Genomic DNA, 24,664 nt, shown 5'->3' on the forward strand with positions numbered 1-24,664 from the left:
CCTACCCCCTTTCCTCCAGCCCCCACCCCACTTTCTCTCTAGCTCCCCACCATCTTTCTCCCAATACCCCACCCCTTGCTCAACCCCCGCCCTCCTCTCACCTACCCATGTCTCTCAGTCCTGCCCCCACCCAACTCTCCCCCCATTCAGAGAACACAGGTGCAGGCGGAAATGGAGCATTTGCACCTTCCTGGGGAGAAGCCTGGGAGGAGAGGCAGGTGGCTGGGGTGGGGCGACCAGCAGCTGTGAGTCCTGAAGAGGAGGGCCAGGCTGGGGACAAAGCCACAACACAGAGGCCACGGTGAATGGACAGGTTCGCGCTGCTGGGGAGTGGTGAGTGGACAGGGTCTGAGCTGCTGTGGTAGAGAGGGGAAGGGGCCCAGAGCGGTGTGCCTGGCAGCTCAGGCTTAGCAAAGGGAAATGTGAGGTGTGCACGCCCCATGGAATTCTAGAAGGTGAGGAAGTGTGGTCTGTCCTGCAGTACCAGATGGGGAACCATGGCTTGCAGCATGTCCTGGCTCAGAGCCCTCCCTGGAAGCCCGTGGGCCTCTCCCTTCCACATCTGCTCCTGGAGTCATCCCCTAGACCTCATGCTGTACCCTCTTTTTCTAGAAACTTCTTCCCTTCAGGCTTCAGTTAACTTGTCCGTCCTCCAGGAAGCACTCCCTGAGCCCCACATCCACCTGTTCTGAAATATTCTGTTTATGTGTCTGCCACTTCCCCAGCTGAGAGCAGGGCCTTGCCATCCTGCCCTGGCTGTACCCCCACTGAGTGGACAGAATGCATGGAATGAATGAGTAAATGGATAGGTGGTGGGTGGATGGGTGGATGAGTAGATGAAAACCTGAATGCCCTGCCCCCTCTCAGCAGTGTGACAAGGGTGGCAGGGCTGTCCTGGTTCTCAGTGACAGCTCAGAGTGTCCTGTTCTCTCCTCTGGAGGCACCAGACCAACCTGCAACAGTAACTTCACAGCAGTGTCCACATACACTCAGGGCAGGGTCTTTGTACCGAATACAAAGAAATTTCTCTAACTTTATCTTTCACCCACCCATGTGAGTAACAAGATGCTGTAGAGTGTAAGGCATGCTGGTCCCCAACCTTGGGGCACCTGGAAGGATTTGGGACAGAGGCCTCTTCCCTTAGTCTCCGTTTCCAGAACTGCCTGGGTCTTGTGGCCCAGGAGGAGCCCTCCTGGTCACTCCTGAGGGGCTGCTTCATGGCCACCGGCCTTAATCCCATGGCACCCGCGCCTGCCTTCCAGGCCTTGAGGGTGCATTAGGCACCTCTCCTCCTTCCCAACAAGAGACAGGGCATGACTAAGTAAAGTTAAAACATAGTAAAAAATTACCCAGGTAATGTGGCATCCAGGGTGAGGTGACCCCTGCCCACATGCTGGCCAGCAAGCCACTTCTAGAGGGCAGGGCCTGGTGGGACACGGCCACCAGAGGGCAGCAGCCACAGACCCAGTGGGTGGACCTCAGGAGATGCGGGGGACTGGCTCCCCATGGGGGTGCTTGGGGGCACCTCCCCACGAGGTGCAGAACCCGAGGACAGTGGGCCGTTCTGAGAGGGTCTGGGTCCCCCTCTGCCCAGGACCCTGCCCCCACCCCCTAGTGGTTGGTCTGACCCCTCTGAGTGCCTGCCCAGTCCAGCCCCTGGCCCGTGTCTCAAGACAAGCCCCTAAACATGAACAATTCAGGTTCCCAAAGCCTTTTATACGTTTGTCTCTTGCACCTGAAGGGCCCACGACGGGCACCAGTCTCCCTCTTTTATTCCAGCAAGCCCCGTACGGAGGCCCCACCCTGCCCACCTTCGTGCCAGATCACTGACCCCACCCAGTGGGTGTGTCTTGGGTCCCTGTCACCGAGGCAGGCACTGGAGCTGTAAAGAAGAGGGCATTACTTCGACCTCGGGGCCTTGGGGTCAGGACAGGAATCTGCTGACGAGCAGACGCTGATGCCAGCAGAGATGCCAGCCAGCCAGGGTGGAGGGTTCTGCCCGGACTGCAGGGAGATGGCACTCTGCCAGGGTCGTGTCCATCTCGATGCTTTGTCTGTGCTCACATGTGCCCAGAAAGTGTCAGAAGGACACGTAGGGGTCTGGCCGCCAAGACGGGCTTTTACCATTATTCTTGTGCTGTTCTTCACTATTAGGATGCATTCCTTAGGACACGCGTGTGTTAACCCAGTTCGGGTTGTTTTTTTTAAGCATTCCAGATAATTGGTGTGCTGGTGAAGCTCAGGCTTGTCCCAGGTGATGGGGTTCTAGTCCTGGCCCCCACCTAACTTCATCTGTGTAATGGGAACAGTGATGGGCTTACTAGGTGTGCTGTGAGGTTGAGGGGGTCCATGCTGAGCCATGGGTGCTGGGACCCATCTCTGGCCTTCAGAAGGTCCTCCCCAGGGCCCTGGGCAAATGAAATCAAGGGCTCTTTGTTCAAAAATTGGGGAAAAGTGCCATTGAAAGTACTAAGATATAAACCCTTTTCCTTTCTTTGCTAGTCTGTCCCTTTTTGTGATATTTTTCTATTTGCTATTTAATGTCATTCTAAGTAAAGAAAAATTAAAAATCTAAACGACTAGTGTGAATTCTAAGGTCCCTGAGTGGTGCAAAGACTTTGGGCTTGATTGCTAACCTAAAGTTCAGTGGTTCAAACCCACCCAGCGGTTCCTAGGAAGAAAAGTCCTGGCGATCTGCTTCCGTTATGATTACAGCCAAGAAAACCCTATGGAGCAGTTCTACTCTGTAATTTATGGGGCCACCATGACTTGGAACTGACTTGGCGGTGACCACCACCAAGCCTGAATTCTACCATTCATGTTTATATCGTGTGATGCCAGTTTTAAGTCCAAATAGGAGACCATTTAACATGTACACAGATTTCCCAGAATTGCACTCTCAGAATTTCGTAGCTCCTTTGTGATTACATGTTTCAGTCTCATCAGAACACTGGGAAGGCAGCACAACACTGTTATTTCACCCCTGGATAAACGCAGCACTCCCCACCATAATGATGGGCATGAAAGGACTGGAAGAATAGGAACTAGGCTTGCCCCTTTCCCGTCCCTTCAGCGTGCACGATTGGCTAACCCAGGGGAGGAACAGGGGCAGAAAGGCCTTGATGGTCCTTGGTTGTCCATGTGTCTTGGAGCACAATTGCCTTTTCTGCATTCACAGTGAGATCTAGTGGGAAGGGGAAGCAGGGCCTTGGCTCACTCAGGTGTAGACGGAGGCTGCTCGCCCCTACCTCGCTGAGCCCCACGGGAATCTGTGCTCCTGCAGGTATAGATGTGATGGCAGACACCTGTGTTTTGAGCAGCTCCTCTGCTTACACATGCCATCAATTGTCCCATCAGACTCTACTTACAAGATATGTATTCAAAGACAGAACTAAAGTCCTTGCCTAGGAAGATAACTGCAGCCTTTCCGGTGGACCCAGGGCTTCTCCTTGAACAAGCAGGGTGGCCACACCAGGACAAGGCGAGGCTGGGGGCGTCTCTCAGGACCCCTGCCCCTCTTGGGAGCTTGGGCCTCGTGGCCAGACTGGGGAAGGGCTAGGCTGTGCCTGTTGGAGGTGAGCTAAGCTGTCACTGTGGGCTGGTCCTCTCCTTCTCTAGGGGTTGAGCTGAACTCGGCTCACTGCAAGCATTCCATCTGTTAATCTTACCTCTGATATTGCCCTTTGGGGGAATTTTAGGAAGAGCCAAAATTCTGAAACAGGAAGTGTGCGGCTGGACTCCCCCTACCCTGGTTGGCCTCTTCCTCGCTCCCTTTCCCTTCTCCCCTTGGACTTTGACCCCTTCAGAGGCAGGGGTGCCTGAAGCCTGCAGTGGGATGATTTCATCCCAGAGATCCCCCCATGAACGGAGGACTAAGGGCAGGTAGGGGGCTCTGAGGTGCCCAGCATTGGCCAGAGCCCCAGGGCCCCCCCCAGGGCATGGGGTACTCTTTTAGGGGGCAGGGACCCCCATGCCCCCCAGCACTGTGTGTGAAGGGGATGGGCGTGTAGGGAGGGGGTGTGAGCACCTGCTTGAACTCCTCAGGGGTTTGTTTCTTTTCCTATTTTAATTATGCACATGCTAAAAATTTCAGATGGTACACAAAGTTCAAACATTTAAACTAGAAATCACCCTCCCCACACCTGGTCCTTCTCTAGAAGGTCGGTACCAATAATAGAGCCAGCTCTCCCCTCCCTAAATGCTGGTCTCACCAGGGGAGCCCCCTTCTGTGTGTGATACTCCCTGACTCAGAGCCCAGCGGTGAATGTCTGATCTCTGCTCTTAGAACACTTCCCACCCCCAGAGCCAGCTAGAAGGTGGGACTGGGGAGTCAGTCCTGTGCCCCGAGGCCTGCCAACCCCCATCCCTGACCCCGGGCCTAGGGGCCTTGCCCGGTCTCCTTCCAAGCCATCCATCCCGCCCCTCCCTGCTGGTCCACAGACCTGTGACCTTGGCCAGTCCCTCCCTCCCCTTCCCTTCTTGGGCTATAAACTAAGTTCAGTGCCTGCAGGCTGGGTGAGGCGGAGCCTCCAGGAGTCTCCATTCTCCCTCAGAGCCCCCAGACCTGCCTTGAACCCTAAATGTGGGAGTCCCCAGCACCCCCCCCCCGCCCCGTATCCCCTTCTCCCCAGCCCTGGAATGCCCCCCCCCCCCCCGTTATAAACAGGTGACTGTGCCTGTGGGAGGGAAAGGCTCCCACAGGGACAGAGACTGGTAGGGGGAATGGGACAGGGAAGGGAATGGGGGGAGGGGCTGGGGAGTTGGGAGGGGAAGGAATGGGTGAGGGGATGACGGGAACAGGATAGGGAAGTGGACAGGGACCAGGACCCAGGACAGGACGTGCCCTTCCCTCCCTCCTTTGGAGCAGAGCCCATGTCTAGCCCTCTGAGGCTGTGCTCCTGCCTGCCTGGGGTTTTGCTGGAGGAGCTGAGCCCCCCTCCCCATCCTGTCCCCCACCGGAACCTCAGCTATTTCAGGGCCACTTGGAGTAGCTCAGCTGCCTGCCCTCAGCCAGGCCCCCAGACAGACCCCTGATTGCGAAAATCCTCATAGCCTGCCAGGGGACATTCCGATTCAAGATTTCTTTGATTCTTGTGGTAGGCTTGGAATGGGAGGCGGGGGATTAACCCCTTTACAGATGAGGAAACTGAGGCCAGGAGGCTGAGCAACTACTGAGCCCCCCACCTCATTCCTGCATCGGGGCACCCTAGGTTACACCCGCCCCAGGGATGAGGGCAGGAGGGCAGGGGCAGGCGAAGGAGAGCGCACCTGCAGATGAAACTCCATCCATCCTCAGTGAGAGGTCTGTGGTTGCCTCCAGAACACTCCCGCAGCCCCAGAGCTGGGCCCCTCCCACCTCACTAAGCCCCGCCAGCTGATGCCGGTGGCACTACTTGAGATGGAGTCCTCATGTTCTGGCCCAGGGACCCCAACCCTGCCTACCACATCCCCGTCCTGGCCTGCCCTGGGCCCCAGGTACAGCCTGGAAGGCATAGGAAACCCCCAGACACCCCGGGGCCTGCAGCATCTGATAAGCCTTAGTGAGGCTGTGCATCTGTGGAGACATGTGTAAGGCATTAGCCCCTCGTCCTTGGCGTGCCTTGTGAGGGCCCCTGGGAATTTCTTTTTTTAAGAGGTGACTTTTTTGTACATGAGGGAAGCTGGCTGGAGACCTCAGGGGAGGGATCGAACTTGAGGAGAACAGAAACAAAGCCTCCAGCGTCAGAGGCTTGGACTGGGAACAGAGGCAGGCAGCTCCAGGCGGGCGGTGGGAGGCAGAGCTGCAGTTCCAGCAGAAAGGGACCTGAAGCCAGGACTCAGCCACCCCCTCTCTTCTTCCTGCTCGTTGTGAGTCTTGGGGAGCTGGGGTGCCGGGTGTGGTGAACTCTGGGACCAGGACTGGCTGAGGGCCAGGGCTATAATGAGGTACAGAAGTGCCTCCTGCCTCCCCCACTGTTGCCAGTCCATCAGACAGCACCGTTTGTTAGGAACCGTCATAAGTGAGGTTCCTCACAGGGCACTCGCAGTCATTGTGCCCTGCTGTATGGCCAGTGTGGGTGAGGCGGGAAGACGCACAGGGCCATCAGCTATGGTCACACAGTGAGCTTGTCCTGGCCCAGGGCCATGGGGGCTTGGAGACAAGAGGAACCTGAAAGAGGGTCCTGGGTGTGTGTGTTCATGATGGAGAGAAGGACATCATGAAGACCCGGTAGAGTAAGGGTTGTTCTGGTCACTGTGTCTGGAGTATGGAGGGTGGGAGGGCTGTGAGATGAGGCTGGAGACCCTCCATGCGAGGCTGAGGGGCCAGGATCTCATGGGGCATGGAGGGGGAGTCTCTGGGGGATGCTGAGCTGGGGAAACATGGTGACAAAAGTGACCAGCCACTGTGTACACAGTGAGTCGTGGGGACAGAGTGGAGAAGATGATCAGTGGTGCAGTCATCTGGGGAGAGTGGAGGGGTCTGGGCAGGACAAGGAAGGAGATGGAGGCGCCTTAGCCTGGGGCTGGCCAGATGTGGGGGAGGGGGAGGCTCCCTGCCCTGTGGCCCAGGGCATTGGGGTGCAGAGGTGTCATTTGATGATGACCCTGGGGAGTAAGGTTTTGGGGGGCTGAAATGGGGGGAGTGGCCTCAGTGTTGGGCCTGAGGATACTCCAGTAAATACATCCAGCTGGACACCCGGGGCTGGAGCCTGGGAGAGTGGCCAGAGCTGCACCAGGGTTCTCCCAGAGAGGGGACAGAGTGACCAGGGGGGACTGGGGATCCGCCTGGGGCTCATCTCCATGTACCCCATTCACTTCTTCCACACGGTCTACTGTAGGGCCCACTTGTGCTGCTGCCAGACTCTACGGGGTCAGAGGGAGCCAGGTTCCAGGAACCAGCAATGGGTGGGGGTGGGTGGGCATAATGACAGAGTGCTCGCTCACCTGTGCTAAGTGCAGGCGAATGGCTGAACCTGTACATGTGTGTCCATGTACATCTGTCTGTATGAGTGTGTGTGTCCATGTGCTTCTGTCTGTGTCCGAGTGTGTGTCCATGTGCTTCTGTGTCTAAGTGTGTGTGTCCATGTTGTTCCATCTGTGTCTGAGTGTGTGTGTCCATGTGCTTCTATCTGTGTCTGAGTGTGTGTGTCCACATTGGTCCATCTGTGTCTGAGTGTGTGTGTCCATGTGCTTCTATCTGTGTCTGAGTGTGTGTGTCCACATTGGTCCATCTGTGTCTGAGTGTGTGTGTCCATGTGCTTCTATCTGTGTCCGAGTGTATGTATCCATGTACTTCTATCTGTGTCCAAGTGTGTGTGTCCATGTTCCATCTGTGTCTGAGTGTGTGTGTCCAGGTGCTTCTGTGTCTGAGTGTGTGTGTCCATGTGGTGCCATCTCTGAGTGTGCATGTGTGTCCATGTGCTTCTATCTGTGTCCGAGTGTGTGTGTCCATGTTCCATCTGTCTGAGTGTGTGTCCATGTGCTTCTGTGTCTGAGTGTGTGTGTCCATGTGGTTCCATCTCTGAGTGTGCATGTGTATCCATGTGCTTCTGTGTCTGAGTGTGTGTATCCATGTGCCTTTATCTGTGTCTGAGTGTGTGTATCCATGTGCTTCTATCTGTGTCCGAGTGTGTGTGTCCATGTTCCATCTGTGTCTGAGTGTGTGTGTCCATGTGCTTCTGTGTCTGAGTGTGTCCATGTGCTTCTGTGTCTGTGTGTGTGTCCATGTTGTTCCATCTGTGTCTGAGTGTGTGTGTCCATGTGCCTCTATCTGTGTCTGAGTGTGTGTGTCCATGTGCTTCTCTCTGTGTCTGAATGTGTGTGTCCATGTTGTTCTGTGTCTGAGTGTGTGTATCCATGTGCTTCTATCTGTGTCCGAGTGTGTGTGTCCATGTTCCATCTGTGTCTGAGTGTGTGTGTCCATGTGGTGCCATCTCTGAGTGTGCATGTGTGTCCATGTGCTTCTATCTGTGTCCAAGTGTGTGTGTCCATGTTCCATCTGTGTCTGAGTGTGTGTGTCCACGTGCTTCTGTGTCTGTGTGTGTGTCCATGTGCTTCTGTGTCTGAGTGTGTGTGTCCATGTGCTTCTGTGTCTGAGTGTGCATGTGTCTATGTGCTTCTATCTGTGTCTGAGTGTGTGCATCCATGTTGTTCCATCTGTGTCTGAGTGTGTGTGTCCATGTGCTTCTGTGTTCGAGTATGTGTCCATGTGCTTACACTGTGTGCTCATGTGCGTGTCTCTGTGTGTGCACATGTCGGTTATTGAAATGTGTGCTTGCTTATCACATGTGGAAAAGTAAGTCTGTGTGTTTTTGTGTGTATGTGCACACAGGTTTCATGCACAGATTTTGGGATGTGTCTGGGTATTCTTGTCTGTGGCGGCTCACGTGCGCATGTGTGAGTGTGAGGGATACGAGTGTCATACGTGCCTACTTATACAGGAAAGAAATGTCCCAGCTCATTTAAGGGACATGAAGGATGGATGCCAAGCCCAGCAACCAGAACAAGAGGAAGAAATGGAAGTTAAAAACAATAACACTGGGAGAATTCTCCCACAGCTTCTGTGTCTACCCCACGGCTTTCAGGTCAGGTGCCAGAGCACATGCACCTGCCTCCTCTTCTTGCCTGAAGGCCCATGAACATAGACCCTGAGAGGAAAGGAATAGAGAGTATCTCCGCAGAGCTGGGGAGGGAAGGCATCAGGGGGATCAGCCCGTTTCTGGGGGTAAGAAACTGGATGAAGAGGCTGCTGATAAGGGCAGTGAGGTGCCCCCAGCAGGAATATCTGTGGAGGGGGCTACAGTAGGGGGCCATCTGGCCAGCAGAATTCAGAGGGTCACACTCAGACACTGCAGGCGAGATAGAGGGTGAAAGTGAGGAAGGTGGCTGGGGGTGTGCGGCACCCACCTGCCCACTGACACAGACCCAGATCCCAGCTGCCCACTGCCGGATGCCTACTACAGGTGGAAGACGTCAGGAGCTTTTTCCCCCTGACATCCCCAAAGAAGAGAGAGAGTGGGAACCAGGGTAGACATTGTCGTGCTAGGGGCACATTCAGACACCAAGAGTCCATCTTAATGGTTGGCCCCCGCTTGCTCCACATCTAAGCCAGCCTTACTCTTGCTTCCTACTCAAATATGAAATACCAAGCTGGGTGAGCAAAGCCTAAAAACCAGGGCAAAAGGCCCAGATAAACAGCGGAAAAAATGAATCCTAGGACACAGATTATTATTCGGTAAACAGGAGAAAACAAAACAAAAGCTCTAACTGGTATCAGACCACGCTGCTTCCATAACAAGAACAGGATGCCAGGGAAGAAGGATAAAAGCCACAAAAACGTAAGAAACGGCTCTTGGGAATGAAATATATAATTCCTGGAAGGAAACACAAAATAAAAGTCCTGGGAGACAAAATTGAGAAAACCTCCGAGTGCGTGGAATAAAAGCACAAGAAAATCTAAAATGTGAGAAAGAAAAACACAAGAAGGACTAACCAAGGAAGTCCAACATCTGATCAACAGTAGCACCAAGGAAGGGAGAACCAAAATAAAAAACAAACCCCAAAACCAAACCTGTTGCTGTCGAGTTGATTCCAGCTCATAGTGACCCCATAGGACAGAGTAGAATTGCCCCATAGGGTTTCCAAGACTGTAAACCTTTACGGAAGTAGGCTGTCACATCTGATTTACACAGAGTGGCAGGTAGGTTTGAACCACCCACCGTTTGGTTCACAGCTGAGTGCTTAACCACGGTGCCACCAGGGCTCCTATTAGGAAGGGAGAAGAGAAAAGAAATAGGAGGGGGAGATGGAATAGAAAATGCCCTGAACCAAAGGAAGAATTGGTGTTCCAATTAGGGCACCTCCAGAGTGTGGAGCTAGTTGAATGAAAAAAGAAGTCTCAAATTAAGGCAGCTCATTGACAAATTACAGAGCTCCAGGGAAAAGACTTCATCCTTGAGTCTTCCCAAGTTCATGAAGATTGTAGAGGGAACAAGCAGGTTGCTTCAGAGAATTAAGCGTCGAACATCAACAGCATGGTGTTGAGCCTCAAGTTCTGACGGAAATGGTTGTAGCATTTATTCTGTGTGTCCACCAGTACAAAGACACACTCAGACACTCGAGGACTCAGAGTTCACTTCCCACACACCACTGTTAGAAAACGATTTGAGAACACGTTCTAACGAAACAGGAGCAAAACCTTTTTAGGAGGAAGACCTGAAGTGCAGACATTAAGTGGGAGCCATCGACTCCAGGTAGGGAGCCGTGAGGGGAGGGTGTTCAGTGTGCCGAGAGAGAGCAGCATGCAGAGGGGTCAGGGGCCATCAGTACAATTCAGAACTTGGAAGGTTGTGAGGATATGATCAAGGCACTCAGTAGAAGAAAAAAGAAAAAAAGAACGGTAATCAGGAACTCCAGGAGCAAAATAAAACTGTATGAAGAAGGTAGATTTAAGCATGACTGTTTTTTTTTCAGAGTCCCTGGGTAGTGCAAATGGTTAACATACTCAGTTAATAACCAAAAGGTTGGAGGTTTCAGTCCACCCAGAGGTGACTCAGAAGAAAGGCCTGGCAATCTACGTCTAAAAAATCAGCCACTGACAACCCACTGGAGCACAGTTCTACTTTGACACACTTGGAATCGCTGTGAATTGAAGTGCCTTGATCCGCAGGGTACGGTTCTCAGTGGTTTACACCTTTGGTGTCCCAACAATAAGTAGGACGAGGATATCTATTTTACAGATGAAGAAACTGAGGCTGAGGAGCTTGACAGGCTCATACCACTCACAAGTGGTGGAGGTGAGATGGAGACATGAGCTGTCTGGCCTTAAAGCCCACTGTGGCCTCATACCCACAGATCACACACGAGTCAAACTGAGTCAGGCATGATGTTGAGTCCCATAAGGATATAAAAGGAGTCCAGTCTGGCCTCAGGCTGCACTTGGTGTCACGCTCCCATGTAGCCATCTTGAAGTTCTTTACAATGTTTGCACAGGCTTGAGGACACTGTGGCCAGCCTTGAATGGCCCCTTTGGGTGGCACACCAGGGAGAGTGGTTGCGGCCACTGCTTCAGTCCTGGAGGTGTCATCCTTGCCACTAACTTGGAAGATCCACCTGAGGCTGAAGTTACAAAGCAGGATGCAAACGTGCCCAGGTGAGTCCAGGGCCATGGGGGCCACAAGGCAAAGGGCAATCTGGAGCACTGACCCTGTCCTTATTTAAAATGTTGATGCGTTGTTCATCTTGGATTTTTACATCGATTCTGATTTTTTAGAATGTTGCATTATAATATGATTTATCTTGATGACTAAGGTTTTTTTTTTGTGCCCTTTTAGATATTGTGCTTTAGATAAGCATCTTGTTCACCTCATCCTCCTCATCCCTGGAGTAGATGATGTTAAAGTGGACACTCATCTGTCCGAGGCTGGGGATACGGGTTCAAGGGTGTTACCTCAAGTTGCAGAAATGGAAGGACTAGGCTCCTGACGTAACTGTATTGAGAAATGGGAGCTGGGGCGGTTTGAGGGAGCTGAATTCTTATCAATTCTCCTAAAAGGGAGTCAGTCGAGATGTGCAAAGTTGACAATGAAGGAAGAGCCATGTGGGCCCGTTATTTTGTGACCTGCATAATCAGAAAACAGGCCATGACAGAGGCTGCCCACCAGGGTGGGAGTGGGTTATAAGTCCTTTCCTGTGGGGTGTTTAAACCAATGAAGTACTACAGAGGAATGCCAAACCCGTTGCCATCGAGTCAATTCTGACACATGGCGACCCTATAGGACAGAGTAGAACAGCCCCATAGGGTTTCCAAGGAGTGGCTGGTGGATTTGAATTGCTGACCTTTTGGTTAGCAGCCTGAACTCTTAACCACTGCACCACCAGGGTTCCTACAAGGAATGCCAGAGAACAAAAATGTTTTTTTAACAACTAAAGTAAATAAGTTCTGAGTTTGAAAATTGAAAGCAGGGCAAAATTAAATGCCAGGCAGGTTCAGGGAAAAAGGTCATCACCTTGGCCCTCCTGAGTAAGGGTCAAGGCACAAAGAGGAAACTCCCCCATCTTCCAGACACAGAGAAGCCACGGTGTTTACAAAGGAGAGCGCATCAGATGTGGGAACGCCATGTGTCAGCAGGGGGAGGCTGGGAGACGGAGGAAGGTGCCGCCAAGGCTGCTCCATGCAGGAGCAAAAGAGCTGCAGTGACTCGGACAGGACAAAAGTGATGCAGAGAAGTGAAGATTAAGTCAAAACAAATATCTCAGCACAGAGAACAACAAGATGCCTGAGAAGCAGAGAATCTAGAAAAATGTAGTCACATGTAAGAGAATGTTGGTGGCTTGTCAAGAATGATCCTGGAAGCATTAAGGATGATGCTGAAAAAGGAAGACAGGTTTAAGCAGGAATTAAAATGTGAGGGAAAAAGCCAGCAAAATAATGATGAAAGAAGAGGTGGGGGAGAAAAGCACCTTGAAGAACACAGTAAAAGCAAGAGACAGGAGAAGATGAAACATCGCCATAGTGCAGGAAACCGTGAACTTAAAATAAGTGAGAAAACATAAGACTAAGAAGTATCCGTTATCATAACACATGCCTTGGCTTAAGTTATCATATTTAGAGACAAAGATGCTCAGATCGGGGTAAGAAATAAAATGGTAAAGTGGGTGATTTAAAACAACAGATGTTTATTCTCATAGTTATGAAGACGAGAAGTCTGAAATCAAACATCAACAGGGTTGCTCCTCTGGAGTCTCCAGGGCAGGATCTTTTCTGTCCTCTCGGCTTCTGGTGGCTCCAGATGTTCCTTGGATTGTGGCCATATCCCTCCAATCTCTGCCTCAGTCTTCACGTGGCCGCCCCCCTGTGTGGGTTTCTGCCTGTGTCTCTTATAAGGACATCAGTCACATTGGATTAGGACCCACCCTTCTCCAGGATGACCTCATGTTAACTATATCTTCAAAGACATTATTTACAAAGAAGGTCACAGTCATAAGTTCAAGGGTTAGGACTTCAACCTATCTTTCTGGGGACATACTTCAACTATTGCATATGCTCTTAAAAAAAAAAAAAAGCCAAAAGGTGAAAACAACCAAAACGTCCATCAACAGATGAATGGATAAATTGTGGTATATACATACAATGGAATATTATGCACCTGGAAAGAGAAATGAAGTCCTGATGCATGCCACAACATGGATGAACTTTGAAAACATTATGCTGAGTGAAATAAGTCAGTATGATATCGCTTATATGAAATAAGCAAATATATAGAAACCAAAGAAACCCTGGTGGCGTAGTGGTTAAGTGCTCCAGCTACTAACCAAGAGGTCAGCAGTTCAAATCTGCCAGGCGCTCCTTGGAAACTCTATGGGGCAGTTTTACTCTGTCCTGCAGGGTCGCTATGAGTCAGAATCGACTTGATGGCAGTGGGTTTGGTTTTTTTTTGGTATAGAAACCAAAGATTATTAGGGGCTAGGGGGTGGGAAGGAGGGGAAAAGGGGAATTTTTGTTTGGGGACATTGAGTTTATGTTAATGGTGGTGGAATGTTTTAGTTGAGGATAGCTATAATGGTGTCGTTAGGTGCCATCGAGTCGATTCCAACTCATAACGACCTATGTACAACAGAACGAGACACTGCCCATTCCTACGCCATCCTCACAATCATCGCTATGCTTGAGCCTATCATTTCATTGAGGGTCTTCCTCTCTTTCACTGACCCGCGACTTTACCAAGCATGATGTCCTTCTCCAGTGACTGGTCCCTGCTGATAATGTGTCCAAAGTACGTAAGATGAAGTCTTGCCATCCTCGATTCTAAGGGAAGTTCTGGCTGTACTTCTTTCTTCCAAGACAGACCGGTTTATTTTCTGGCAGTCCATGGTATACCGAATATTCTTTGCCAACATCATAATTCAAAGGCATCAATTCCTCTTTGGTCTTCCTTGTTCATTGTCCGGCTTTCGCATATGTATGAGGCAATGGAAAATATCATGGTTTTGGTCAGGCATATTTTAGTCTTCAAAGTGAGAGCTTTGCTTTTTTAAACACTTTTAAGAGGTCTTTTGCAACAGATCTTCCCAATGCAGCGCATCGTTTGATTTCTTAACTGCTGCTTCCATGGATTGTGGATCCAAGTAAAATGAAATCCTTAATAACTTTAATTTTTCTCCATTTATCATGATGTTGCTTATTGGCCCAGTTATGAAGATTTTTGTTTTTTTTTTAATGTCGAGGTATAATCCTTACCGAAGGCTGTAGTCTTTGCTCTTCATCAGTAAGTGCTTCAAGTCCTCTTCACTTTCTGCAAGCAAGGTTGTGTCATCTGCACATCACAGGTTGTTAATGAGTCTTCCTCCAATTCTGATACCCCGTTCTTTTCATATAGTCCAGCTTCTCAGATTATTTGCTCAGCACACAGAGTGAATAATTGTGGTGAAAGTATACGACCCTGATGCATACCTTTCCTCATTTTAAAGCACAAGGTATCCCCCTGTTCTGTTCAAATGACTGTCTCTTGGTATGTGCACAGCTTCGTCATGAGCACAATTAAGTGTTCTGGAATTCCCATTCTTCGCAATGTTATCCGTAATTTGTTATGATCCACACAGTTGAATGTCTTTTGCAGTCAATAAAACACAGGTAAACATCTCTCTGGTATTCTCTGCTTTCAGCCAGGATCCATCTGACATCAGCAATGATATCCCTTGTTCTATGTCCTTTTCTGAATCCAGCTTGAATTTCTGACAGTTCCCAGTCGTACTGCTGCAACCGTTTTTGAATGATCTTCAGCAAAATTTTACTTGTGTGTGATATTAAAGACTTTGTTAGATAATTTCTGAATTCTGTTGCATCACTTTTCTTTGGAATGGGCACAAATATGGATCTCTTCCAGTCAGTTGGTGAGGTAGCTATCTTTCAAATTTCTTGGCATACAGAAGACCACTTCTAGCATTGCATCCATTTGTTGAAACATCTCGCTTGGTATTCTGTCAATTCTTGGAGCCTTGTTTTTCACCAATACCTACTGTACAACTTGGACTTCTTCCTTCAATACCTTTGGTTCTTGATCATACGCTACCTGCTGATATGGTTGTACATCAACCAGTTCTTTTTGGTATAGTGATTTTGTGTATTCTTTCCATCTTCTTTTGATGCTTCCCGAGTGGTTCAATATTTTTCCCATAGAGTCCTCCACTTGAGGCTTTAACTTTTTCTTCAGTTGTTTCAGCTTGAGAAATGCTGAGTGTGTTCTTCCATGTTGGTTTTCTAACTCCAGGTCTGTACACGTCATTATAATACTTTGTCTTCTCGAGCTGCCCTTTGAAATCTTCTGTTCAGCTCTTTTACATCATCATTTTTTCCATTTGCTTCAGCTGCTCTACGTTCAAAAACAAGTTTCAGAGTCTCTTCTGACATCCGTTTTGGTCTTTTCATTCTCTCCTGTCTTTTCAATGACCTTTTGCTTTCTTCACTTACGATAATGGTGGCACAACGTGAAAAAGCAGTCAACGTCACTGAGTTTTAAATGCAGAAGTTGCTGTGTTGGTGGATGTTTTGGTGTGTATGTTTTCATCACAATAAAAAAGAGAAAAAACAAAAACAACCCCAAAACAAAAAGACAAAAAGTGTTGAAAGTAAATAGAAAGAAAAATATAAATGAGGCAAACATTAATGGAAGGCGAGCAGATGTGGCCGTATCTATGCTAGATAAAATAGATTTCACTGTGAGAAGTATCAGTACAGGACGGTCTTGTTGTGAAGAAGGCAGGTCCTCCAAGATGCATCCCACCGTGGCCTCAGCATGGCTGAGCCCAGTGAAGCCAGCACATGGCTTCTTCAAGGGCAGGCTAACAGTGCGCTGCAGCCTGGGCGCCGGGAGTTGGGGGGGGGGGGGCGGTACAAGAGAAGGGCTAAGCGCGCTGTGACTCCAGTCCCTACAGAGAACAAACCATCGCCCTCTTACCTGGGAAGCTCCTCAAGCCCTGCTGTGCAGACACTTGAGCCCTCCTGGGTGGGACTCAGATGTGCCTAAGGGATGTGAGGGTGGGTAGAAGGAGGGGACAGTAGAGAGAAGTAGGTCAAAGACCCCCATGCTGGGGTCCAGTCCTCCCAGCAGCCCTTTTGAGATACCATTCCTACAGGCAGAGAATCAGGCTCAGAAGCCGTAACACAGCTAATGGCCCAGAGCTGGACTGGGATAGGACTTCCCCTCCCAGAAATGGGGAGTGGGTCAGGGGAACTCAGGGCCCCTGTCCCAGGGGGGTGAAGGACAGGGCACTTGGGGGTGTCTGCACGACCCAGTGGTCATAGAACCCAGAAGGCCTAAGCTGTGAGTCTGTGTAGGGATGCCAGCTGTCACTAGAACTTCCCGAATCTCTTACTGGCCTCCCAGCCAGGCCCTCCAACTCTCCCTCACTCCAGCTGTGGCTGAAGCCTGTTTCTGGCATGGCTGACATGGAGGTTCAGGTTGCTGGCCTGGCACAGACCAGGCCCAGGGTTCACTGGTCTGGACACAGCCTGGACATGGGGTCCTGGAAGCCCCCATGCAGGGAGTGTGCCACAACCCACACCTTAGGGTCCTTTAATGACATGGGGTCCTTCTTTGTTTTAGGGCTTCTCCCCCCAGGTCAGGACCAGGCCTTTACTACGCCTCCACCTATCCTGGCAGCTGCGCCCGGCTCTCCAGATTCAATCTTCCCAGCCCCCTCATCCAGCTGACAGCTGGTTACTCATTGAACTCAGTGTGAAGGGAGAGGCCAGCGGTAATCGTCTCGGCCAAAGTGCCTTTGTAATCACCTTCCCAGCACCAGTGTGGCTCCTTACAATCCTGATCTGGCTCTTGTGCGCACAGGCAGCCAGGTGGACAGGCTCTGAGCTGTGGTGGACGCAGGCAGGACGCAATGTGGAGCGGCTGGTGGCTGTGGCCCCTGGTGGCTGTCTGCACTGCTGACGTATTCCGGGATCAAGCAGAGAGGATCATGCAAGACACACCCGTCATCGATGGGTAAGTGCTGTCCAAGCCATGTTTCCTGACACGCTGTCTCTACCAGGACTCAGCTTCCCAGTTGTGACAGGGGCCTACCTTTCGGGCCTCAGTTTTTCATGGGGTCTGTCAAGTCCCCAAAGCTTCAGCAAACAGGGGTCTGCTGGAAACAGGGCAGGAAAGCGGCTAGAAGCCTCAGTGCTTGGACAGGAGCGAGCTCCTGGCCCCATCTGCACCCCTGGGTCAGGGTCCCTGGCTCCAGTGGGTGTGGGGACAGGGACTCTAGGGCTTGGCTGGGTTTGCCTCGAACTGGACAAGGATTCCTCCCTGAGCCTCCGTTTCCTCCCTGGGAGCTGCAGATGATATGGCATGCTGCAGGCTTGGGAAGGCCCCTCTGGGGTGGCCCCGCCTCGCCCCCGCAGCATCCTCCCCCCACCCATCTTCAGGGCCTGCCCCAGCCTCAGTGCCAGGATAACTCCCGCCTACCTCGAGGTCTCCATGCTGCCAAGCATGCCCGCCCCACCACCTCCGACATCATGAACATTTCACACTTCAAATGCACCAAACCAAGCTCCTCTATCACCTCCTCCCCCATCTGCCCTCAAGGTCTCTGTGCCCCTGTGGAGGTCCCACCCTCGGCTGTTCAGGCCAAAACTCTGACAACGTTGTCCTCTCCGATGCTACAGCTAGTCCACCTAGGCGCCCATCCCTCCACCCTCACAGGGTTCCAAGCCCTGCCTTCCTCCCCACCCCACTCCTGGTCCAAGCCAGCACCATTTCACAGGGCCCCTGCGCTGGCTGGGGACACTCACTGCCTCCCTCATCCCCTGGGAGGGCTCTTCCAGCTTTCAACCCCCGTCTCCATAAGGGATGTGCTGGGGTGGAAGTCAGCTTAGCATCAAGACCTTTCCTAGCGGCCCCTATAAACATCAGGCCCACCAGGGTTGGAAGGTTCAACCAACGCTGCAGTTTTATTACTTGGCAGACCCCCACCCTTCCAGTTTGGTTGGAGGGCAAAGCTCTGTAAGAAAGCAGGAGCTGATGGCCCTGTGAGATCCTCAGGGAAGGGGCCACCCCTAGAAGGCCAGTTTCCTTCCTCCTCCTGGAGTCCCTCCTACTCCCCTGCCTCCTCCCCTCTGGGGACCACAAAGCCTGGGCAGGCCCCATGGGTGCCCCTGAAGTCCCTGCTCCAGAAGGAAAGGTCTGGGCCTCCCAGGGCCGCTAGGGCAGTCGGGAAAATCTGCTGCAGAGCAGAAGTGGGAGAATCTCTTCATGCCAGGGGCCCTGGGGTCAGTTGGGCACAGGGAGGGAGTCTGAGTTCAGATGCTGGGGGCGGCCCGGAGGCCCCAGGAGGAGTAAGATGGCTGGGAAGCCCAAAGATCTCGGAGCTCAGAGGCTGAGATTTGGAGCTACAGAATTGCCCAAAGAGCTAGAATGCCAAGGCTAGCCTGAAAGAACTAAAACCAACCTAACAGGTGGATCAGCCAGTATCAGCTACCCTTGCAGGTCCCAAAAAACCAAACCCATTGCCCGAGTCAATTCCAACTCATAGTGACCCTATAGGACACAGCAGAACTGCCCCATATGGTTCCCAAGGAGTGGTTGGTTGGTGGATTCAAAGTGTCCACCTTTTGGTTAGCAGCCAAGCTCTTAACCACTGCACCACCAGGGCTTTGTCTTATCGAGATCCAAATAACAAGAGAAGCCCAGGGGCCATCCTGGCACTGTGCTCCATAGTGCCAGGGTCTCGGACATGGCCACCATTCCTCATGGTTCAAGATGGCTGCACCAGCTCCGGCCATCACATCCTCATACCAGTCAGAAGGGACAATGAAGGGCCAAAGGTGGAGCAACAGCTGTCTTTCAATGGCAGTTTTTGGGAACTGTCACAGGACAGAACTTAGTAACTTGGTCACACTCAGCTACAAGGAAATTTGAGGAGGGTCTTTATTCTAAGTGGTTATGTGCCTTGCTAAAAATAGGGAGGTAGTCATCAGTTGCCCACAAATAACTGGTTGCAGTGTGGCTTGCCGTTTTTCTAGCACTTTCCAATCCTCTCTGAATCTTGACTCACCCCTCTGAGTAGGTCCCACAACGCCAACAGAGGCACAGACAGGCCAAATCATGGCCCCAGACCCCTTTGTTCCAGACTGCAGTATAGACCATGGGTTTCCAGCAAGGGGGTGTACATCCCTCTGAGAGACCTGAGGCTCCCCCTGCTCCACTGCCATTTGGGCGAGGGGTAGAGAGAGAATGAGGGCAGAGGTTCCTCCCTCATGGTGTAGCTTCTGGGGTACCCACCCTATCCCTGGAGGGTGGGGACAGGTTTCCCAGACAAGGGACCTTGTGGCCTTGGGCCAAAGGAGTAAAGTTCCCTCTACAGAGCCATGGCTCCACCCACCGCTGTAATGAGGTAGTGACCTCACAGGGTCTCTGACCCATAAGGAGGCCTGGAGCACGATGTTCACTCACTTGCCCACCATCCTGAGCAAGGCACTGGAGGCACTGGGGGACACAGCCCTGTCCCCGCTCACATGAATCAAGTTCAACCATTAAGGTGCTTTACTACCCAGCAGATGCCTTCCAGGAGTGCTGAGAGGCTTTGGGATCAGGGAGGTGAAGGGTGGGCGGATGGCGAGCAGGGGCAGGGTTGCAGGCACACTGTACTCAGGGATGTGGAAGGCCTCCTTTCCCTTCTCCTCCTCCCCTCTCTCCCCCACTTCTCTCACCTCCTAAGGGAACCTCAGTGCCTCGGAAATGCACAAGGATCTGCCTGAAAGGGAGAGCAGGGCTCTCCCCAGGAACAGTGAATCTGATGGAAAATCCCCTCTGGGGCAGCACAGGCATCTGGGGAGCCAGGGAGGCCGGGGTGGGGCTGCCAGGACTCCAGAGGCGGGCCAGACTCTCCCTTCCCCAGCCCCCTCCCAGCAAGGGAGATTGTACTTTTATCTCCTCATTGTAAAAACTGTCAGACCCGTGGACCACAGAAGAGAGCGTGGTGGCCCAGTGCCCGTGCCCAACCTATCCTGCCCATTGAGGTTGCTTCAGCTCAGCCCCTGCCCCCCAGCACTGAGGCCTCCCCACTTAGGCTCTTTTGGCTCCAGATTACCTGACTGGGGCGGGGCTCAGTACAGCAAGCTCCTTGTGGGCAGCAGCCATGGAGTAAAAGCCGGTGGCCAGGGCTTTAGTCCTGAGCCCAGCGGGAAGCAGGAAGAGGGGCAGCCTGCTGTGGGGAGCACAGAGGCAGGGCTCCTGGGACCCTGCAAGCCCTGGGTATAAGCTGCTGCCCTGACCCCACTCCGGTCTGTTCACGGCCCTTCAGGCACAACGACCTGCCCTGGCAGCTGCTGAAAAACTTCAACAACCAACTGCAGGATGAGAGAGCAGACCTGAACACTCTGGCCAGCACGCACACCAACATCCCCAAGCTGAGGGCTGGCTTTGTGGGTGGCCAGGTATGCCCTGCCCTACCTACCTCCAGGGTCCACCAGTCCCCTCCCTTGGCCCTGGCTAAGGTGCAGCCCCCGCCTTGGTTGCAGCATACCTCCTGAACCATGCCTGCCACAGGCCCTTGGAGGAGGACTCTGATACCCACATGGGCTGGTGGGGAAGGCGCCCCACGGAGGAGAGAACTGAGACACTATATGCACATGGGGGAGAGCCAGGGGCTGCTCCTAGCTCCCCACTCCCCCCCTACCAGTTCTGGTCTGCGTACACTCCGTGTGACACCCAAAACAAAGACACCGTGAAGAGGACGCTAGAGCAGATAGATGTCATCCATCGGATGTGCCAGTTGTACCCGGAGACCTTCATGTGCGTCACCAACAGCTCAGGTGGGGTCCCAGGCGTGGACCCTGCCTGGTCTGCCTGAGGGTCCTGGGCCTGGACCCCACTCCACTCGAGCCCTGGGCTTAGAACTCCACTTGTCCAAGGGTCTCTGGCCCGATCCACACAAGAATGCTAGGCCTGGACACCCCCCCAGGGTCCCCAGGCCTGGATCCCCGCCCAACGGTCCCAGGTCCCCCACCCTGCCTGAGAGTCCTGGGCCCCTCACACTGCCCAGGAGTCTCAGGGCCCTCGCCCCTTTCAAGGGTCCTCAAGCTGCCCTGCCCAGCTCTGAAGCCCAAAAGTGTCCCCCAACCTCGGTCTCCTACAGGCATCCGGCAGGCCTTCCAGGAGAAGAAGGTGGCCAGTCTCATTGGCGTGGAGGGAGGCCACTCCATCGATAGCAGCCTGGGTGTCTTGAGGACGCTGTATCACTTGGGCATGCGCTACCTGACCCTCACTCACAACTGCAACACGCCCTGGTGAGTGGGCCACCTTGCAGGCAGGTGGGCCCCCTGCCTACCAGTCCTTGCCTCCTAGGAGTCCCGGGCCCATGCCGTGTCTGCCAGGGGGGGCAGCGGCAACACCACTCCACTTTGTTCCCAGGGCCGACAACTGGCTGGTGGACACAGGAACGGATGATGCCCAGAGCCAAGGTCTGTCACCTTTTGGGAAGGTGCGTAAGGGGGAACAAGGAGCTGGTGAGAGGGGCAAGGACTGGGGCCACCCTCAGAGAAGGCAGCGGGCAGGGAGTTGGCCGTTGTTAGCTGAGCAACCCGGGAATAATGGAAACCGTAATTTTCCCATCTGTAAAAAAGAGCCGAAGTTGCCACCCTTGGGGGGAGGATGTATTCGGTTGGAACACCCTGGTCATTGAAATGCTAAAGGAGGTGGAATTGGATGAGCCCCAGTGACACCCAAACTCAGTCACTCAAGGGTCAGTGCCTGGTGTGGTGGGGACCTCTCCCTCCACACCACCCTGCTAGACCCAGAATGCCTGGGCTGGGCTCTCTGGACCCTGAGCTGTCTCCCACAGGTGGTACTGAAGGAAATGAACCGCCTGGGCATCATGGTTGACCTGGCCCACGTGTCCGTGGCCACCATGTGGGCTGTCCTCAACCACTCGTCGGCTCCCGTCATCTTCAGCCACTCCTCGTCCTATACAATATGTCAACACCGGCGCAATGTGCCTGACGACGTGCTGCAGCGGGTGGTAAGCAGCTGCCCAGGGACTGGGATGGCATTGTGGGGGAGTGGGGAACAGGGGGGTGAAGGGTGTGCCTAGGGAAGATGGGGATGGTGGACAAGGGCTAGGGGAGGGCCTGGGGGATGAGGGATGGGGATGGGGGACAGGAATGGGGAACAAAGATAGGGATGGGGAAGGGGAGCCAGGGACAGGGCCTGGCCTCTCGCCCTGAAAGTGAGTCTCCCCATGGCTGGCACAGAAGCAGACGGGCAGCTTGGTGATGGTGAACTTCTACAATGACTACGTGTCCTGCAAAGACAAGGCCAACCTCTCTCAAGTAGCAGGTGGGTGATGGGCATGTGGCCCATGGCCAAGTGGGGGCAAAGGGCCAGGTGGGGGCCCAGACCCACACCTGCCTGCCTCTCCCCGGCAGACCACCTGGACCACATCAAGAAGGTGGCAGGTGCCGAAGCAGTGGGCTTCGGTGGGGACTTCGATGGTGTTACGAGGTGAGGGGCTGAGGCCCGTGTCTGTAGCCGAGGTTCATCCCCTGCAATGTGTCCTAGTCCAAAGGGGTTGGAAGGGCCCCAGGACACCCATGCTGCTGCTCACCCACCTACCTCCGTGGGCTGGGGTGGTGGGTGCCACCTCAGGCCTGCCCTCTGCCCTTGCACAGGCTGCCTACTGGCCTGGAGGACGTCTCCAAGTACCCAGACCTGGTTGCCGAGCTGTTGAGGAGGAACTGGACAGAGACAGAGGTCAGGGGTGCCTTGGCCAACAACCTGTTGAGGGTCTTTGAAGCAGTGGAGCAGGTGAGGCCGCGCCTCCTATGCACACCTGCCCCTCCCATCAGCAGGCAGGTGAGCACCCCATATCTGTCCCCAGGTGAGCCATCACACACAAAAACCTGAGGAGGAGCCCATTGAACTGGACGAGCTGGAAGGTTCCTGCAGGACCCAGTATGGCTACTCAGCTGCCCCTGGCGTCCATCAAAAGTGGGGGATCCTGCTGGCTGCCCTCGCCCCCTTCCTGCTCAGCTGGTGCCAGTAACTGAGGCCCTGGGGACCAGAAACTGCCCGCGGGGTCCTGGAGCTGATGCTGGTTGATCTGGGGGCCTGAGACCCCGTGGCCCCACTCCCCACCCATGAGGCTGGCTTCCCCAAGCTCAGGATGCTGGATGCGTGGGACCCTCAATAAAGGCACTGCCCCTTTAAGTCCTGAGGGTGTGTGTCATCAGTGCCTGCCCTGAGCAGGGAGGGAGGGCTCCTGAACCACCCTGGGCAAAGCATAAGAAGATGGCCCCTGGCTGGATGCCTGCCCCAGGAATCCCCTTCTGGTCTTGGAAGGTCAGGGCCAGAGGGCTCAGGGAGCCTGAAAAGGTGCTTCACAAAGACTCTGTTTAGGATCTCAGTGTTCCAACTTCAGCTGCAACCTCCCCACGGGCAAGTGTGGTTGCATGCATACACACCCCTAAATACACACGCCAACACTCATACACATACCCATATATATAAGGGCACTTGCACTCACATACACAAACGCATGTTCACACATACGCACAGGTACTCACATGTATACGCACACACGAGTACGTATACCCACATACACATGTGCACATAGATACTCATATATATATACACGTGTGCACATACACCCGTCTGTCGTGGCTCAGTAGACCTGGGAGGCCGGGGCCCAGGAACCTGATTTGCAGAACTGCCCTCCCTGGTCACCTCAGGCCTCACTGACAAAGGGCTAGCTGCTCCCTGGTCACCCTGGGTCTGTCCAGTGGGCCCTGCACATGCACAAGTCTCCCCGCAATTGCCCCATGCTGGGTACCTGGCCTTGTGCCCTTCCCCATTGTCCCACAGATGTTTCTGGATGAACAACGCGGGGTGGGGGGCGGGGACAGAAAGGGAAGGACGGGCCCCACGTTAAGTCCCAACCCATATATCCTCCCTTCCCCAGCCTGGGACAGGTCAGTGCAGAGCCCGCAAAAACACCTGCCTACAAGTGCAATTTGCATTCTCGACTGTCAGCCCATCACAGGCCACGGAACGCAGCCATGAGGGTCCCTGTAGTGAGGACTGACCGGCCATGTAGCCTCCTGTAACTGGGCCTCTGACCTGACTTCACTGGGAGGTGTGCAGAGGGGTTAGTAGGGGACAGAAACACACGGCTGCCTGGGAAGACAGAACAGGCTTGTGGGGGCATGCCAGCCTCCCGGGGTCCACAGCCTGCCTCCTCCCAGACAGCCCTGTCCCTGGGTGCTCTAAAGCAACGAGAATGGACATTTGTGAGCAACTGCTGGTCACTTCGGACCTGCTGTCAAAGGGAAATGCAAGTAAGGGTTCCTGCTCCAAGTCTAGATGTCCCCATTCAACCCCGGACTGTCCAGGCTGAGATGGCGAGGAGTCCCCTAGTGGGCAGCACAGTCATGACATCCAACCTTACTAACTAGAACGGGTTGTTATTCCTAGGGGTGGGGGCAGGGGGAGAAATCCCTGAAATGCCCAGACAGGTCACGTCCCAAGAACACTTCAAGTTCTGGGAAGTTCCTCCTGCAACAGTGCTCATTCATCCCCTCTCCCAACCTCGGAGAAAAACAGAAAACAGCTGAGCTGTTCTAAAACACCCCTCACCCGAGGGGAGGAAGGGCACTCATTTGAGGCCTGGGGGTCTGAGAGGCTGTGCGAAGGCA

At 53.3% G+C, this 24,664-nt stretch overlaps 1 protein-coding gene across 4 annotated transcripts; it reads left to right on the forward strand.

Annotated features, from left to right (window-relative positions):
* Nucleotides 1–270: 270 nt before the first annotated feature.
* DPEP1 (dipeptidase 1) lies at nt 271–23,181 on the forward strand. 4 transcript variants are annotated; one of them, XM_049864254.1, is made up of 12 exons: nt 275–333; nt 16,584–16,734; nt 16,824–16,976; nt 20,278–20,410; nt 20,656–20,788; nt 21,112–21,262; nt 21,387–21,456; nt 21,817–21,993; nt 22,226–22,310; nt 22,400–22,475; nt 22,643–22,778; nt 22,852–23,181. In XM_049864254.1, exons 3-12 carry the CDS (start codon nt 16,873–16,875, stop codon nt 23,014–23,016), a joined length of 1,230 nt encoding a protein of 409 aa, XP_049720211.1. In that variant the 5' UTR covers nt 275–333; nt 16,584–16,734; nt 16,824–16,872; the 3' UTR covers nt 23,017–23,181. The 4 variants fall into 4 exon arrangements, with proteins under 4 accessions (XP_049720210.1, XP_049720211.1, XP_049720213.1 ...); XM_049864253.1 differs by lacking the exon at nt 16,584–16,734 and having other exon boundaries at nt 271–333; XM_049864256.1 differs by lacking the exons at nt 275–333; nt 16,584–16,734 and adding an exon at nt 5,440–5,475.
* Nucleotides 23,182–24,664: the final 1,483 nt, after the last annotated feature.

Source organism: Elephas maximus, chromosome 21 (assembly GCF_024166365.1).
Source record: "Elephas maximus indicus isolate mEleMax1 chromosome 21, mEleMax1 primary haplotype, whole genome shotgun sequence".
NCBI classification, from domain to species: domain Eukaryota; kingdom Metazoa; phylum Chordata; class Mammalia; order Proboscidea; family Elephantidae; genus Elephas; species Elephas maximus.